The sequence below is a fragment of the Eulemur rufifrons genome, chromosome 5, assembly GCF_041146395.1.
Source record: "Eulemur rufifrons isolate Redbay chromosome 5, OSU_ERuf_1, whole genome shotgun sequence".
Classification (NCBI taxonomy): Eukaryota; Metazoa; Chordata; class Mammalia; order Primates; family Lemuridae; genus Eulemur; species Eulemur rufifrons.
The window spans coordinates 51,332,938-51,352,935 of NC_090987.1; the positions used below are offsets into that span (position 1 = coordinate 51,332,938).

At 38.8% G+C, this 19,998-nt stretch overlaps 1 protein-coding gene across 3 annotated transcripts in view; it reads right to left on the bottom strand.

The window, feature by feature from the left end:
- PIEZO2 (piezo type mechanosensitive ion channel component 2) overlaps positions 1-19,998 on the bottom strand; it is a 459,581-nt gene that overhangs the window by 179,195 nt on the left and 260,388 nt on the right. For all 3 annotated transcript variants that reach the window (XM_069468281.1, XM_069468280.1, XM_069468279.1), the window contains exon 5: positions 11,684-11,846. In XM_069468281.1, coding sequence (XP_069324382.1) covers positions 11,684-11,846 — 163 coding nt within the window. The remainder of the gene's footprint in view (positions 1-11,683; positions 11,847-19,998) is intronic.

Here is a 19,998-nt window from a genome sequence, read left to right on the forward strand (position 1 = left end):
TTAAGACAAAAGAAGTCTGTTTGAGATACATGAAACTTTGTTGGCATTTGCCACCTGGGCTGACACACTTCACATCTTCAGCCCAATGAAACAGAGAAGGATCTAATATATAATTTAGGCCCCATTCAGACATCTAGTTAAGATGTAAAGAGTATAGTCTGGTCTCTCTATTTTCCCATTTTAAAGGTTCTTCTTTGATACATTTAGTTCAGATATTTATATAACACTCACTGATGGTGTGTGGTCTCTTACTATGACCAAGTTCACTGGAGGAAGGCAGGCACAGGAGAGGCTGGTGCCAGTTCAAGTTAAGTGCTGAACGGCCTTGAGGACAGAGACCTTCTGTGTGTCAAGGAGGGTACAGACCATAGGTGACTTGAGTTGGCTATTGTTGGCCCAGGCTACAGGATGCATCCCCTCGAACCCCCACCCAACTAGACACACACACACACACACACACACACACACACAGAGGGATTTAATCCTGAGTTCATTCAATTTGGATTCTACTGTATTCTATCATGACATATTTGAATTTTTTTTCCTAAAGCAAAAGAAATATCTCATACTTACTCATTAAGATTTTTCTATTCATACAGGGCCTAGTGTGTCCTAGTATCTCTAGCAAGAGATACAGCAATAACCATACAAACAAGTAAAAAATTAACAAGCTAAATATCTTGCAGTGATAAATGCTATTCAGAGAAGTCAAATAGGAAGAGATAGGATTGTGACTGACTGGGTGGTTATTTTAGATTTGGAGGTCAGGGAGAGCCTCTGAGGAGGTGACAGCTAAGCTCTGCATGTCACCAAGCTTCCAGCCATATAAAAGTCCTAACAGAGCATCCCAGGTGAGGGAAGAGCTGGTCCAAGACTCTATGGTATGTGCAGAAGAGGGCAAGTATCCCCAGGTCCATGGCCATTTCCACTCCCCTAGAGAACAAGTCCCACCTCCTCCTCCTCCTCATTCTCAGAGGACGGCCTTGCTTTCTTCTTCCCAGGGAGGGCAACAACAGACTCTAGCTAGTACATCAGACCACCTCCCTGCAGCCTGCCTGTGATGCACACACTGCCTTCCTCCTGCAACTGTGGGGAGCTGCACTGCTCCAGCCACGGTTACCAGATCCCATCTGCTCAGGACACCAGGGAGAGAGCTGCACAGCCATTCTCCCCTCTCTGCTGCATTACGATGTGCCCCCTTTCTCCAGGATCACCCTCATCAACAAATAAACATATCTGGCTATCTCACCTTAGAAAAGTACACACTTTCAACCACATTTGCCTCCCTCTGAAAGAGAAACTCTCAGAAAGAGTTGGCCAGATACACCGCTCCATTTAAAGTCAAATGGTTCCAAACCTAACTTCTTTTGAACCTACTCTAATCAGACTTTGATCTCCAACCACTCCTTCTAATGAAGGGTAGACATGATCTGCTTTACAGATAATTCTAGTTGCTGCCTCGGGCAGAGGAGAGGGGCGGCAACAGTAGGGAGGTGATGGGTGTGCTCTAGGAGAGTGGGAGGAGTGGGGCTGAAGTGAAGCTAGTGTCTTTGGAGTATGTTTTGGAGTCAGCAGGATCAGATGACAGATTTGATATAGGAGGAGGAGGGACAGAGGAGAATCAAAAGTAGTTCCTGTATTTTTGTCTTTATTGATGTGACAGAGACAGCCAGGAGGAAAGCAGGTTGGGGACTGAGAGCCAACATTTCTGTTTTGAAACTTCAGTTCTGACATGCCTTGCAGGCATTCTTGCTGGAGGTTTCAAGTAGGCAGCAAGTACTGGAGAGGTCTACTTAGCATTTGTTGCATATGATGGCTTTGAGGTCAGGGGTCTGATGAGATTGCCTGGAGAGGATACACAGCTGACTCCCCTCTCAGGCGCTGCCACCCCTGGGACCACTCTGCCTTTCCAGGCTTCTCGTCTTCTCTTTGCCTATCAGCACCCATGCAGGAAACGACCTGGAGAACCCAGACTCCACAGTCTCTTAGCCTCGCTGCCGTGGAACATGCTGTTCCCACCCCATGGGATGTCTTCTCTGCTCCTAAGGCCCAACTCCCGAGGCAGCTCTTCCATTCATTCAGCCTACTCCATCTCCCTACAAGCAGAATCACTGTCGGAATCCGCCCAGCAGAGCCATAGCAGGGACACCCACACTGTCATCCACACACAGATGACCTGCTCGTCGTTGCTTCTATCTCTCTCACAACAGGTGAACAACACCTTAAAAAATCTCCCTCTAGGAAGGAAGTTTGGCCAAAACTTTTAGTCACTGCACTTGAAAAAGAAGGAAAGGAAAGAACATAGCTAGGGCTGCCTGGGTCACAGTCAGAAACATACTTGTAACTTTCATAACAAATGCCTTCAATTCAATTATGGAATTGCTACGGATGTAGATTAAATCAAATGGAAATCTCTGGTCAAGATGCCTTTGTGAGGTTATACCAATGCATTTTCCTGAACTCTCTTAGGCAGGACTGGGGCCCCTGTGATTTTCATAAACATAACATTGTACTTCAGGTTTTTCAACATTTTTCTACTGAAACCCCGGGGGCTTTCAGTTGGAACCGCTTTTTAAACCTTCCAAGCTGAGAACCAAGAGTGAGACTGCTTAGATCCTGAGTCCCTACTGCTCTGGCAGGCCGGGGCCAGAACTGCCATTAGGCATGTCAGACTGGCTTAGTAACAGACAGGCTTTTTCCCCCTGAATGATTCGTCTGCTGAAGTATAAACACTGATACTCTGGAAGAGCACGGACTCACTCTCGCTTGTTTACTAACAAGCAGCCTTGCTTGCTGGAGTTGTAATCTGTTCCTGCATTGGAACGCAACTTGAATCTGGCCTTGAAGCTAAGAAGAAAGAGCTATAAATAAAGATTTAATTCTCACTCCTGGTCCCTGAACAGTCTTAGAAAATAATGACAAAATAATCCCTTTATAGTTTAAAAAGTCAAATAAATTATTACACAGAATTATTGATCACGTCCAAATCTAAAACTTAAAGACTTTAAGTCCTTTATCTAGCCTCTTTAAAAGTTCCTGATTTTAACAGGAAATCCTGCCATTTGCAGCAACATGGATGAACCTAGAAGAGATTATGCTAATCAAAATGAGCCAGGCACAGAAAGACAAATGCTGCATGATCTCATTTATGTGTGGACTCTGAAGAAATTGAACTCATAGAATTAGAGAGTAGAACGGTGGTTACCAGGGGCTGGGGAGGAGGGAGAGGACAGGGACAGAAGAGACATTGATCAAAGGGTACAATGTTTCAGTCAGACAGGAAGAATAATTTCAGAAGATCTGTTGCACAGCATGATGACTATAGTTAATAACAATGTATTGAATATTTCAAAATAGCTAAAAGAAATGATTTTAGATGTTCTCAACACAAATAAATGGTAAGTATTTGAGGTGATAGATATGTTGATTAGCTTGATTGGATCATTCCACAATGTATACATGTATCAAAACAACACACTGTACTCCATAAATATATAATCATTACATGTCAATTAAAAACACAAATAATTAAATACTGAAAAACAAATAAATGAAAGCTACTGATTTCAAAACTTGATAACATGTGCTAGAGTAGCATCTCTCATTTCCTGTGACGTCTAAGTGCTATGGAATCAGCTTTGTACAAGACAGCCTATTCTCTGTTAGTCCCCTGGATCAGGTAAGGGCCTAAACACAAAGCAGCCTCTGCATCTCAGCTGACAATGGCCTCTCACTTAACAGCAGCCTTGGTCTCATTAAGCCATGGTGTTAGCTGTCATTTCCATTCAACTTTGGATACAGAAGACACAATAAATTACTTCAGGTAGGATCCCAACATCCATGTTTTCTTACCCTCAAGCACTGTAAGATTCAGCTGGGTTGGAATCAATCCTAAGGATCACCAGGGGAGTGTTAAGAGGACAGATTATCAGGCTCAACCTCAAACTTACTAAATCAGAAATTATGGGAGTGAATTCCAGGAATATGTACTATTAAAGAGTTCGTCTATGAGATTCTGAAACAGCCACTCTAGAATCCATGCACTGACATTTGCAGCCACTGATAAACGAATTATCCATAGGGGTTCAACTGAACAGGAACGATTTGCAAATATTTTGTTTGAATCTTATTCTAGCAGACTTTCTTATTTGAAAATAATTATTTGAAGTAATTTATCTCTGGAACCTCCTTTAGGTTTCAGTAAAGCTTTAGATCTCAGAACAGAGCTTTTCATGCAGCTGAATCCATTCTTTTCTTCTTCATAGTTAAAACCAAGCTTTTAAAAACATTTCTAGGGGAATGTATCAAAGTCACATATAATAAGCCAGAAGATCTGGGAGGCAAAGGGAACATTTTTCTAAAGTGTCGCCAGTTGTTTATTCATTGTTTATAATTAAAAGTTAACAATTTATCTTAACAGAATGGGTTCATCTCAACAGAAGAGCCCAAGGAAGGAAAAGGCAAGTGTTGTGACACTACAGAAGATGAATTTCATCCCCAGTGTTCCCTGTGAAAGTAAGAAGAGAAAGGAAGATAGACTTGTTGAATGCTATCATGTATGGTACGCAAGCCTAACGTTATAGCATTTGACAGGTAAAGCAAATATTTCATTCTGATGACAGACTTATTTTGGGAAGATTATTTTTCCAAACTTTTAAGAGCCATTTAAGCAGTCTCCTATTTCATTTGGAAAAGTGACTATGTAGATGTATGCATTCAGCTACCATCTACAGAGCAATGAGAATTTGATAAAAGGCGGGTAAGGACCAATTGAATTAGCTGACAGCAACCAGTTAGGCCACTGCCTGCAGGATCTGCCTGGAGCTTTAAAAAAAAAAAATGGTCCTATTCCCACCACATATACTCCCCTGCCTCCAAGATTCTGATTTAATAGGTCTGGGATGTTTCATGGCCCTGCATGAGAACTTTTTGAAAACTTCTTAGGTTAGATAACCAAGTTAGAAATGGCAACAGTCTTTAAGAATCATCTGAACATATTTGAAAAAGAAAAGAACAACAGTGGAGGCCAGCCAAATCGGATTGACCATTTATTTTAAAGGTTTTTTTTCTTTAAGATTTAAAAAAAAAAAAATCACTTAATGGAAAACCATAAAACCAAATCAGCATTCACACACACACACACACACACACACACACACACAGACAGCCTATATATCATCTACTCAGTTTGTCTTTGGTTCCAGAGATTATTACTGACCCTGCAATACCCATTTTTTGCTTACAGGAACCATCTAAGTTTAGCTCTTCTAAATGACACATCCTGGTGCTCTCTCTAGAAATAAAGAATTCAGAGAATGATGACAAAAGCAGCATTTTGAGAGCTCGTAAGTTCTTCCTGGTGCTCAAAAGCTTTCTAAAGGATTCATCACCCATATAATTACTTGTGATGGACTAAGATGCAAACAAAACTCACATCTGTGATATGAAGGTGTCAAAAGGTTGAGCACACCTGGAGCTGCTTTGGAATCAACAGCATTCCTTCCTTTCCCATCCATCCATTCCTCCCTCCACTTGGCATTTTTTTTTTTTTTTCCAAGACTGGGCTCTGCTCCAAGCATGTTGCTAGGTCCAGGGTGGGATAAAAATGAGAATTCACATGGGACCCCAGTGATTTTGTAGTAAAATAGGGGGAATGTAACTTCTTATAAATTGAGAATATAAGATCCTAAGGACATTGAGAGAATAAAGGATTACATCTGATTAAAAGGATTTGGAATGACCTATTCCAGTTATTCCCAAGGTAAAGGTGATTTTTTTTTTTTTTTAAATAAGGGCTAAAGTCTTGACAAGCAAACCAAGACAACAAAAAATAATCTTTGTTAGATATTAATTTTTTACCATCCTGGCACATAGTGGGCCCTCAGTAAAGACATACTAAAGAAATAAATATGCTCATAGATAAATAAGCATCCTTCTCTGCAGCTGTAGCAAGGAGCAGTAAACCAAGAGAGACCGACCTACATATAAGTTTGTCCTGACAGATCCCCAGACAGACAAGAGAAGGAAGAACATCTGCACAAGAGTGAACCGTGTAGCAGAGTCCCAGAAGGACAAGAGTGGGGAGAAGACATCCACATGAGAGTGAAGTGCATGGCAGAGCCCCAGCAGGAAAAGAGTTTGCCCCATCTAGGCACAAAGAGAAGGGCAGGGTGGCTATGGCACAGTGGGGGAGTAGGGAAAGAGCATGGTGTGGGACAGCAAGGCAGAATGTGGCTAGACTATGTAGAGCCATGGGCATCACGGTCAGGGAACTGAATCTTATTCTAGTTTAAGAGCAAACCAAAGAAGTGTTTTATCTGAAGAAGTGGCATAATTTGATTTATCAATGGGATGGGGTAAGAATGGAAGCTAGAAGTGGGAAGATCCATTCAGAAGTTATTTCCACGTCTAGTTGAGAAGTGGTTGTTGCTTGCTGAGGATTGTGGCAGTGGATAGAGAATTAGCAGACTGATTTCAGACAGTATTTGAAGGTTGAATCCAGCGGACTTGTTGATGGCAATAGATAAGGGGTCCAAAAAATCCAGTGTTACACCAGGGTTTCTGGCTTGAGCAACTGGGTGCTTAGAGTTGATATTACATATTAACCTTGACAGGGAAGTCAGTGGGAAGAATGAGTGGAGGTAGAGATGGGAGATGTATCATCTGCTCCCAGACACATGATCAATATTTGGAAAGCAATACGGGGAAGTAATTTACATTAAGTTGGTGACAATTCCATTTCAGGGGTATTTACAATTTAAAGGAGGAGAAAAGGCACAAAGAAGTGAATGGAATTCTTTGAGTGAGTCAACTTCTCTGGAGTTGGGGCAGATGGCAGAGGTGGGTGGGACACTCTGGTTCCTCTCATCTCAGCCCTAACTATCTGCTCTACCCCCCCAAAAGGGACACAAGGACTCTGTAATTTCCTCATACAAGTTTCCTATGTGGGTGTTTTGTGGTTATTTGCAATTCAAATGCATGAAATCACCTATCAAATATTCTACAGACAGAACAGACAGAAATTCTTGAGAATTTCCAAAAATATTGATCTAAAAATATTGTTAAAGGTAAAAGGCTCTTTTGGAGCTTTGATTCCTTAAAAATGGCAGAGGACAGGTACATGCTGCAGTTTGAAGTACGTAAGACAGGAAGTTGTGCCTAGTTTCTGAGAGTGACCTTGAGGAGCAGCGGGGAGTCACCTATTCACCTATACCTCACCTAGAGCAGCAGTGACAGGGCCTCTGCACCAACCACAGAGGGTTCCATTCACCACAGTCATGAACTGTGAGGTTGCAGGGTGACCAGGCAGCTGTCCAGCTTCTTAACCATTCTGAATGGTTCCACGTTTCAAATGATCACGTCTGTGTGCTTGAAGAAATAGGCTCTAGGAAATTTAAAACAGGCCACTTTGGACTAAATCTCAGGTTAGAACCGAGCCAATGCTGAAAGACTAATTAGGAGGTGACAATAAAAAGATTGATTTCTCCCATTCTCTGTCTCTTGTTCTTTAAAAAAAATAATCCATTCAGGCATTTCATGTGCCATAATTCAGATGCTGTGATATCCTAATGGACATTAGGTACTAGAAAGCAGGGTACAATCTTTGAGGTTCAGAATAAATTTCCAAATAACATTAGCAGGACTTAATGTTGCAGCCCGGAATTTTTAGCAGATAGGGGATGACTTATATTGGAATATTTTTTTTATTCTGCATATTTGATTTGTCTGAGTATTAGGAAAGTGCCTCTTTACACAGACCCAGTCATGACTGCAATTTCTATTTGAATAAACTTTAAATTTACCACAAATTTGGCTTAAGAATACATTAAAATACTCTTTCTTTAAAAAAAAAAAGGCCTCAAATCTCATGAAATAGCTAAAAAGAGTTATAAGCATCACATTACACAGGATAATATCAGTTTGGTGAAATTATATATTGTTTTATTATACAGATAACCCTTTTTTACACAATTTAATTTTCATAATAAAATTCTTTTTTTAAAATATTTCAGAATAGGAATTGTGAACTAAAATAAAATCTTAACTTTCCCAGCTGACTGAATGGACTCCCTCTTTGCCAAGGGGACCCCAGAAATACCCTAAATCTGAGTTGCTGGCTCTGAGAAGGGAGGTCAGACACGCAAGGCACGCCCCTTCCCTTCTTGGAGATACCCTCTATAGCTCATTAACAGGCCTAAGACTACACAAGACAAAGCTTAAACCACACCTGCAGGCCATTAATTTACTCAACAGACCACTTGAGTTTTGGTAAACGTCCGGTGGCTTGTCTCTGATTAACAGACATCCTTATCTTAAGTTAAAACATTCCAACCCTTTAGACAGAGCTTCATTTATTTAATCAATTACAAATCAAAGAATCTTTAAACCCATCTATAACCTGTAAATCCCTGCTTTGAGATATCCCGACTTTTTGGGCCAAACCAATGTACACCCTCCACATAATGACTTAGCTGTAATTCCTGTCTCCATGAATGCATGAAACCAAACTGTAACCCAGCTACTGCAGGCACATTTCCTCAGGACCTCTTAAGGCCATGCGCTCCAGGCTGGTCACACACATTTGGCTCAGAATAAACCTCTCTAAATTATTTTATAGAGTTTGGGTCTTTTTCCATTGATAGACTCTTTCTCCTAACTATGATTTGTAGATCTGCTTCTGAATTAAAATGAACAAATAAACAAGATCTGCTTTTGAATTAAAATAAATAAACAAGACTACAGACATGTTCTTCAGATTTGGTTTCCTTTCTGAGGTCAGCTGTCTGTAAAATATAAGAGGGAGGCAAGGGCTCCCAATGTATAACCATTGCCACTTCCCCTGCGGGTCTTTAAGGGGATTCCTTGGATTTGTGAACACCTTTAAAACAGAAAATTTGAGCTTCATTATCAAATCAGTGAAGATTATGGAAAACCCTTGCGTCTTCTTCAGGGATTAGTTGTTACTTTAAAACAATGCTGCATTTGAAAAGGAATTCTCCCAGGCACCAGTGGATTAATCTTGCCATTTCTTCACTGAGAAAAATGAAAGAAGAAACAATGCCAGCAAACACTATTCTTTCAGTATCCTCAAAACCCAAACATTCCAGAGTGCAAAAGCCAAGATTTATAAGCAGCAGGAAGTATGCGGGGGGTCAAAAATAAAATAAATCCTCTGCTTATTTTGGCCATGTATTTATATTCCTTTCAGACTCAAGTCAAGATTGTCACTTGGAAGAAATATTTCCTCGTGGATTAATCTCAGAAGATTCACCCACCTGCTCCCTTACCTCCACACCATTCCTCCTGGGCTACCTGATGGGCTGGAATCCGATAAGAGAATGAAAATGAATATCTAAAATAGTCCCAAACAAACTTAACTGAGAAGGAAAACAGTGTCATCAAAATGGCATTTAGTATTTTCAAAGCCCCAAATAAAGAATGTTTAGAGTATCTATCCATCTTATTATTACCTTTAAATAATGTAATTAATAATACATAACGCTTACATATTTAAACAAATTTCAAATGACGAGAGGTACCATAAATCTATCTCTGAAAATGAAGTGAAATTGGGAAAGAAACATGATTTTAGAATTAATATGTGTGATTGTGTTGTTTCTTTCTTCACCATATGTATGACACCTAATCATGACCAAATAGCCATTCTTTTTTGTTGATCAATGTAGGTTTTCTTAGTCCTATGGAAAAGAGCATTTGTCCTTGGTGACATAACTTCTTTTTATATGAAGCTTTGCAATTCATTCATGGTTATCTGTTATGAATGATATAGAAAGATTCTTTTACTGAGTGGGTTGCCCTCAAACCACCGTCCAACTTAAGTTTCTATAATTCTATGAGGACTATTGAATTTAAAATTGCTCTACTACCTCTCAAGCTGGAGAACAAAATGAGCAGAGCAAGTAAACATTTATTAAGCAACCAAAATGAGCAGGTACTATGGTAGGTGCTTTTTAGTAGATATTACATTTAGTATTCACAACAACAATGTGAAGTATTAGTGAAGTGTGTAGCAGTATTATCTTCCTTTCACAGAAGAACGAGAATAAGCAACTGTCCCAACACCACACAGCCACTAGGCATTTAGCCTCCATGTCCGATTTCTAAGTCCACTCAAATTCCAATGATTACCCTTTACCCTTCATCTATATTATGAGGATAACTGAAGACAATCTTGCCTTTATAAATAACAAAAATAAAAATTCCTAAGTCTGTAGAACTTGAGATAATGCATTTCCTTTCACCAAACTTAGACAATTTTTGGTAATGATTAGTTAAGCAAAATCATTTTCAAACCTGTAAATACTATAAAATAAAATTCAAACGTAAAAACAGATCTTCAAAATTTAAATTCTCCGTCTTCAAATTGTAAAGGCAAGAAGAAGAAAAAGCATTTTAATCATTGTATACATTTTAGGACAATCACACATGTCATATGGTTTGTAGACATAAATGCAAGATGTGGTTAATAGCTACTTCACTATAATTACTTTTTACACCAAGTACCTTTTTAATGTTTGCCTTAAAAGTGGTAACATATTGATATGCAATGTGATTGCATATCTTTTAACCAGGTATTTTAGGCTATAATATCATTTCTAGCTTGCATAGGTTTATTGAATTATATCCTCTTTATTATTTTGCTTTTTAATAAGACTACAGGCAATCATCTGCTTATTTATGAAGCATATAAATCATTTGTTATAATTGAGAGTTTTCCTCCCTTGATGACTTAGTGGTTAACATTCTCAATATAAGTAATTACAACGACTTCAGTTTTACAAGTTTAATTTCTTGCCAAAGCTTACAACTGAAAACATTTGGTAATTGCAAATGTCTTGCATCAAATATCCAAATCAAGTCTTTTTTAGTCAATTTTTCTTTGTCAATTTCATCTTTACATTACTAAATCAATTACTTTTTAAACTGATGTCACCTAACCTTGCACAAGAAAGCGGAATTATTAAAAACAGTGTCCTGAGGCAGATCAGGGGACGGTATGACAGCAGTCTGACATGCTCCCATCCCAAGGAGGAAAATCCAGCAAGCACTCAACCCAGCACTCCTGAAACCTTCTCACTGGCTAAAACACACACATACACATTTCACTCATTATTTTTACTGTTTTTGAATTCTCACACTTTTTCAAATAAATATGTTTTTTTTCCCTCTGGAGTGCTTTAAAAATAACTTGATTAAAGCTTGCTGAGTCAACACAACTACACTCTGAACGGCAAGATGCACAGATTGGAAAGCTTCCCTTCAAGAAGGAATTATTTTCTCCTAAAACTACCAGATGTTACTTCTTTAAATATTTTGCAATAACTAAGGTATCCAGACCAATTGGACCATAATACTATGATGACTTTACAAAGTTAGCCTCCAAGATAATATGAGGTGATAGTTTGGGTTAGTGGGTCAGGTCCTGGCCCTTACCTGATGGGCACCCCTGAACCTGTGCCCTTATCGCTAAGGTGTGGATGAGAGTGTCTGCCCACTGAGGCCGAGTAAGGTTATTGTGCAAAGTGACTGTTAACGTTTATGCCTAGCACTGTAAATCATAAAGTCCTCTGTATATTTAGCTATTACTATCATAGTTCCACAATCCATTAAGGGTCACGGTCCTCAGAAATCAAAGAAGGAAGAGGCATGTAGTCAGATTTACCAATTCTTCATTTTCAAACTCCGGGTTATATTGTGCAGCTTCTTCTATCATGGGCTTCTGGACAATGTTTCTACAAACGAGCCAGATGGTCAGACTAGCGATGAACATCCCAATATCAGGTACGAACACTCTGATCCCGTTGCCAGCATCAGCTCCCTTTAAGCTTTAAAGGAAAAAAAGGGGGGAGAAATTTAGTTTTTCTTATATTTCCATGGTTAAACTGTTTCATGGTATGTTTCACTCTTCTTAATGATTTAAAATAAAAGATGCTCAGTTTCTGCCTAAGAAGGTACCAGAAAGCTTTTCATTGACCTCAGAGTCGTACAAAATCTACCAAGATTCAGGAAAGTTCCAGTGTTTCACTGGAGTTTCAGAAATATTATAAAGAACTCTTAAACCAACTCTCACTACAGAAACATGCTAACAGACTATATTGTTAAATAAACTACAGGTCCAGTACAAATGCAGTTTTTTTGCAATCTAGCTGACACAGTTAAAAACTAGACATACAGTAGCAGCTAGAAGATATTTACCTTAGATGTGAATCAAAGCTAAAAGGAAAGTAGAGAAAATGTGAAAGCAATCTTTGAATCTAGAACCTGTTCATTATTTTGTATATGTCATTGATTTTGTCTTTTACACTGTTTTAAGAAAGGTGAATCTAGCATGTGCCTTCTTTTAATGTTAGAGAAGTAACATCGAACTTAGAAGATTTGGGTGAAGTCTAAGTCTGCAACTTAGCAGCTAGAATCCACTGGAGGACTTCTCACAGTCATCCTTCCTCTGTGCCAAAGAGATAGTACTATTTGTCTTCTGAATCTTATTCAAGTAACATGAGATAATAGGTCATGACTTTAGAAAAAAGATGAATACATATGTATGAAACAACGTACACAGAGGTTCTTTGTAAAGTATGAAACACATATTTCCACTCAAGCTTACATTTTGAGAACAGCAGCATCAACTGACATTTAGATAATTTTCACACTGACACGACATTTGTTGTTAAAACTGAGACTGTGAAACAAATATGATATAGCAGGCGGCAAAGGCCAGAGAGTGAGGTGGAGAGGAGAAAGGTCTCCAACTGGGGGAGGAGGAGGGACCTGTTTGGGAAGGTAATATAGACACCATCTGTGATTTTGGGAGACATCCAAGGAAAATGAATATGGGAATAAGAGGCAGTATATTGAGTTGCCAGCATGGTTGGCCAGCACAAATCACCTCAGCTGAAATGTGTTCTGGCTAAGCTCACTCTGCTGTGAGTGTAGACAACAGAGCTTCACAGCCACTGCAGACTTCTCGCACCAGTCAGCACATGACACAGGCCAGCCATGTCCCTCACTGCAGTGCAAGACAACTGTCCCGTGTGCTGCTGCAGTCCTGAGCAACTGGGCTCCTAGCACTGTGTGGAAGTGTGGTGCCATAGCTGCAGTACTTACTGCTGGTATTAAAAGCCACATGAAGAGTGACTCCTGGAATGTTCTTTGCTTGCCTATATAATAAGGAATAAACTCGGGCAAGAAAATCCAATGAAATGACTGAGTGATATGAAGACTTAGGTTTACAAAATGAGTTCAGAGTGGGGAAGATACTGGCAGAGGAGTCAAGGGCCTGTGCTTGTCCTGAAACTTTTAGAGGAGATGAGATGACCAGTGGGAAAATTAAGAAAAGTACTTCAAAAGAGGTTTAAGCCTTTTCAAAAATGTTTGTCAGAGATAAAACTTGTTTAGGGACAGGAAGTAAAAGATAGGGATATAGAGCATGTAAAATACACACACACACATATATATTCATATACGCTTTACATGATTACACACTGTATTCATTTATATTATATACTATATATTATATATTTTGATAACAATATTTTAAAATAATAAATAGGAAGACCCCCATCATCTGGAAATAACATTTTGGTAAATAAAAACATTTTGGTAATAATATCTATCTCTTACTGATGTGCCAAGAGCCTTGCACATATTATTTAATTCAACCAACCACCATATAAGGTTAGGCATTAATATCCTCCTTTTACATATGAAAAAACTAAGGGTTCAAAGGGCAATCTAACTTCCCAAAGGCCATATAGGTGGAGAATAGAATTATACTCCACTCCCTTTAAGTCCAAATTTATGTTCTCAACCACTATTCTCATGTATGTACCCACATGGCCTTCCCTTATAATCTTCCTTCTCTATGTAGACATGCATAATTATAGTTAACAAAACTAAACTCGTATTTTCCCTATTGTTTTGAAAATGATTTGTTCATTTAATGTGTCACTAACGTTTTCACAATTCATTGATGACTTCATACATCATCATGCTCATGGGCAGAGACTATTTGTTTAACTAGTCAACTACTATTATACATGGAATGTTTCCATTTATTTCTTATCACTATAATATACATGAAAGTTAAAAATTAAATAAAGAGTCTTCTAATCTAAGATCTTCTAGGAATCAATCCTTAGTCCAATCTAATTTGCATTGCAAAAATTGTTCTGGTCTGAAACTATGAAACTACTTTTATAGAAGAAAACACTGGGGAAATGCTTTAGGAAATTTGTCTGGGCAAAGATATTTTGGGTAAGATCTCAAAAGCACAGGCAACAAAAGCAAAAATAGACCAACGGGATCACATCAGGCTAAAAGGCTTCTGTGCAACAAAGGAGACAATCGACAGAGTGAAGAGACAACCTACAGAATGGGAGAAAATATCTGCAAACTATTCATTTGAAAAGGGATTAATAGTTAGACTGTATAAAGAACTCAAACAATTTAATAGCAAAAAAACAAATAACCTGATTAGAAAATGGGCAAATGTGTATTTAGGTGATGATCAGGGAAACCAATTTTCTGGTGAGTACATGTGATGCTTGTTTTTCCATTCTTGGGATACTTCACTTAATATAATGTGTTCCAACTCTCTCCAGGAGAACCACAGAGATGTCGTATCTTCATTATTTCTTATAGCTGAGTAATATTCCATGGTATACATATACCACAGCTTACTAATCCAATCATGTATTGATGGGCATTTGGGTTGTTTCCACATCTTTGCTATTGTGAATTGTGCTGCTATAAACATTCGGGTACATGTGTCTTTGTTACAGAATGACCTTTTTTCCTTTGGGTATATGCCCAATAATGGGATTGCTGGATCAAATGGCAGGTCTACTTGAATCTGTTTAAGATACCTCCATAATGCTTTCCACAGGGGTTGCACTAGTTTGCAGTCCCACCAGCAGTGTATGAGTGTTCCTGTCTCTCCACATCCACGCCAACATGTGTTGTTTTGGGATTTTTTGATAAAGGCCATTCTCACTGGGGTTAAGTGATATTTCATTGTGGTTTTGATTTGCATTTCTCTGATGATTAGGGATGTTGAGCATTTTTTCATATGTTTGTTAGCCATTCTTATATCTTCTTTTGAGAAATTTCTATTCATGTCATTTGCCCACTTTTTGATAGGGTTGTTTGATTTTTTCTTGCTGATTTTCCTGAGTTCTAAATAGATTCTTGTTATCAGTCCTTTATCTGATGTGTACACATCTGGGAACGACACCAATCAGATATCAGACTGAGGTGAGGGGTGGGGGGAGGGGATGGGTGTATGCCTACATAATGAGTGCATTGCGCACTGTCTGGGGAACAGACACGCCTGGAGCTTTGACTTGGGGGGAAAGGCGGTACATGGGCAATGTATGTAACCTGCAATTCTGTATCCCCCATAACAATAAGATGAAATAAAAAAAAAATGGGCAAATGAGCTGAATGGACATTTCTCAAAAGAAGACATACAAATGGCCAACAGGTATATGAAAAAATGCTCAACATCATTAGTCATCAGAGAAACGCAAATCAAAACAGCAATGAGATCTCACCCTAGATGGACTGGCTATTATTGAAAAGACAAAAAATAACAGATGCTGGCAAGGGAGCAGATGGAGAAAGGGGAATCCTCATACACTGTTGGTGGGAATGTAAATTGGTATAGCTACTATAGAAAATAACATGGAGTTTCCTCAGAAAACTAAAAATAGATCTACCAAATGATCCAGCAATCTCACTGGAGGATATATATCCAAAAAAAAGGAAATCAGTATATCAAAGAGATATCTGCACTCCCATGTTTATTGCAGCACTATTCACAATTGCCAAGATATAATAACCTAAGTGACTATCAAATGGATAAAGAAAATGTGGCATATATACACAATGGAATATTATTTAGCCACAAAAGAAGAATTAAATCCTGTCATTTGCAGCAACATGGATGGAACTTAACATTATGTTAAGTGAAACAAGCCAGGCACAGAAAGACAAATATTACATGTGTTCACTCATATGTCTGAGCTAAAAAAGTTGATTTCATGGATATAGAGAATAGAATAGGGTTACCAGAGGCTGGGAAGTGGGAGGAGACATGAAAATAAGTTGGTTAAGGGGTATGAAAATACAGTTAGACAGAATGAATAAGTTCTAGGGTTCTCTAGCACAGTAGGATGACTATAGTTAACAATAGTTTATTGCATATTTCCAAATAGCTAGAAGAGAAGATTTGGAATTTTCCCAGCACAAAAAAAGATAAATGTTTGAGGTGATGGATATCCTAAATGCACTGATTTGATCATTATACATTGTATTCATATATCAAATATCACATGTACCCCATAAATATGTATAATTATTACATATCAATAGAAAAAATGGTCTGAAAGGGATACTTCCCTGTAAAAGCTTCATTTTTACAGATGGCTCTAAATTCTTACCCCATAAAAAAAAAAACAAACACAGTTGTTTCTGAGGTTTTAAAAAGTAGCAAATTCCTTTCATTTGGGACAACAGTAAGAAAATTCAATCAAGAGAGCTTCATCCAAACTACATTTATAATAATGAAATATGACAATTGATTTTATCATAGGAAAAATGCAGAAATTTGTAGTATGCTTTTAAAATATGCCTAATGTGATGTAAGAGAGTAAACTAGAACTAATATTAGAATGAGAAAAAAAGGGGGGTAGGCAGTGGAGGAAAGAGACCAAAGAACAAAGGCCAGGCTTGAGTGGTTGTTCCTGTGTGGGGTGGAGGTCAGGGGAGCAGGCTAGTACTACTCAGGTGGATTTTTGGCAATAGATTATCATAGCTCTTTCATGGAAAACAAATTGACTGTGGCATTTTATGAAAAGCACCAACCAAGCGGAATTGCAGGGAAAAGAGTTTTTAAGGAAAGGTAACAAGAGCTCCAGCTGCGGCTTCAGCGTCTTATTGCACCACAAGAGAAAGAGTTAAGCCAAAGCCTTATACCTTTCCCACCTGTGGATTGCATTAAGCTTCCAATTTGCAAACAGTCACTCTGAAGCAACAGTCTCAGCTTTGTGCTTCTTGGTCCCAAAAGAGACATTTTATAGCACACATATATTAAGGATATAAATGAATGTCGTTTGCAAAAGCAATCACTCCACCCACTGTGATGGAATTCAGCTACTGAATCCAGGATTGGGCTGTGATCCCTACTTAGAATGGAATCATTCAGCCATGTAGGTGCTAAACTATTAACTTCTGCTCTTGGCTTGCTGAGTTAACAAAGCAGGGCATTCATAATAACTGCTACTGCAGGAACAATGATGCTTTTGAAAAATATAATGAAGCGTATGTAAAACAAACAGGTCTGACTGACATGTCATTTGGAGACCGTCTTATCAATAAAGTTTCCTTCTTCATTATTTAGACCAGTGTTTTACTAAAGTATATCCATCATAATGCTAGTCCTCAGAAATGTTATGTGTCAAGACAAAAGAAAAAAAAACAGTCATTGGTAAAGTGTTAGAAATACACAATGCATATTATTGCACCAAAAGGCTTGAGAAGTTCTGTTGTAGAACAACTAAATTGATTTGACCACAAAACAATTTCCTAAAAATTTCATCTAACACCTATTAATATTACATTCTACAGAGCTAGTGTTCACGGAACAGGTTTTGGGAAATGCTGGGCTAGAGAATGCTCACTGGTCTGGTTTTGACTGAAATGAATGAATAATTTGGAAACTATATTAACATGTGTAGTTATACACATATATTCTCTATATGTTTAGTTGTTAATAAACCTCTAATAATTTTAGAAATCAATGACATGTCATTTCATTCCCTCATCCAATCACTCAGTTATCCATCCATTCACAGTAGTCAGTCATTGAAATTACAGAGTTAGAAGAGAATTGGAAATAGTCTAGTCCCTTTCCTTATCCTACAGATTGTGGAAACTGACCAGTTTTAAATGACTGGCTCAACACAGTCAGGACCAGAGCCTGGCAGCAGACTCAGACCTGTTATCATCTCACTTTCTCTTTGGAGCCGTCTTCTGAGTACAACCAACACTCACTGCACCATGTCCTCACCTCACCCATCTTCTACCTAATGCAACAGGCCTCGTTGCCCACGACTGCACTGAAAATGCCCTCTCAGGGGCTATCCGAGCTCTCTCAACCACAAGGCCCAAGTGATCCATTCCAATTCTCATCCCACTCTACCTCTGTGCTGCATTTGACAAGCAAGATAAACTTCTGCTCTTGAATCCTCTCTCCCTCGGTTTTCTTACATCTCTTTTCTAATTCTCTGCCTACTTCTGAATATCCTTAAAAACTCATGTTGCTGGGAAATCTCACTAAGAAGTTTTGAGTTGGGTTGTGCCTTCCATACTCCTCTTTTCTACTTCCTCCTTAAAAGGTTGATAAGTCCACAAGGTTCTGTAGTTCTTCATTTATTTTTCTTCTAACTCTACCTGGTCAACCTGGAGGACACATCCATCCCCAAGGCTCCAATCTGCATCTACATGATGACTTACACATCTACACACCCAGTGCAACCTGCCCCCTGAGAAACATTAGCAGATATTCATTTTCCTACTAGGTATCTCCACTTCAGTATTCCATAGCTTTTCAAAACTAAACCTTATCTCTATGCCAAAATCGACTCTTCCTCCTATATTCCTAACTTTGAAAAACAGTGCTGTCATCTAGCTAGTAACCAAGAGAGAACCTGGAAGCTCCCATTCTCTCACCGAAAACCCAGAGGAGCTTTTGCCTTCGTATCATTTCTCTTACCTCTACTCCTCCTTATATCCACAGTCTGTCTGGCCTCTGGATTACTGCAACAGCATTCTGATTATTTTGTTTCAGGTTGTTTTCTCTGCCAATCAGGCCTCCACATTACTACGAGAGTTTAGTTTTCAGAAGCATAAAGCTGATCATGTTAACTCCACAGCCTACAGGAAACATCCATATGACAGGAGGCCCTCCCCGTTCCAGGTCCTGTTTATCTTATCTCTTGCTTTGATTTTCTTCTACCCCAAATTCCAGTCATAGTGAATGCACATACCCGGAATATGCAAGTGTTTTCCCCCTGAGCTAGTGTGCAGTCTTCTCCCTTGGCCAACAGTGCCCTTCTCCCAGAATGCTTTAGATTCTCCTCGTCTCTCCAGACTCACTTGCCCTCTCCACTGGGAAGCCCTTCCTACCTTTCCCCTCCACATGCATTCCATAATAGAATTGAGCATTTCCTCCTTTAGATGCCTGCCATCCCGCACATATGAGCCGGCACAGAATGTTTATCACTTTATGTTGCTCACTGCTTACCAATCTGCCTGACAACAGCCCCTGCCTATTTCATCTCTGCATCCCTGGCACCAGCGTGGTAGGTGGTGCAGCATGGAGGACCAGTGAAGGCTGGCTGGATGCATGCTAGCTCTAGGAATATCCTTGCCTCTTCAAATATTTACTCTTTAATTCCTGTGACAGGAGTTTGTGCAAAGCACTATTGAAGAATTAGATGAGATGCCTACCTCAAAGAGCTCTGTAATTTAGTTCAGGGAAGATAAAACACAAAAACTTAGAAGAGAGAACATTACTGTTGCCTGGGAATGGCATGGAGATCTGAGAGAGTTCATGAACAAAGTCTCAGTTATTTGCATGTGCAGATTTCACTGTCAAAATTGGAAATTATAAATCATTAAAACACATATTCACTTTTATTAAATAAATAACGTTGGAGAAAACATTTCAAAACAAGAGATATGAAGCATATCTGATGAACATTAAATGGCTCAATTTGGTAGAATTTTTTATTCACTTATTCAAAAAAGCTTATTAAACATTTACTTTGTGCCAGGCACTGTCTGTAAGCATAGAGTGTAAATTATAAAGATATATCAAAGACACAAAGTCAGAAAGATAAGTTAAGGTCAGGCCAAACTAAGCTCAGATTTTTTTGTGAAAAATTCATATAACCAGAACTACAGAAGGGTTTGGAA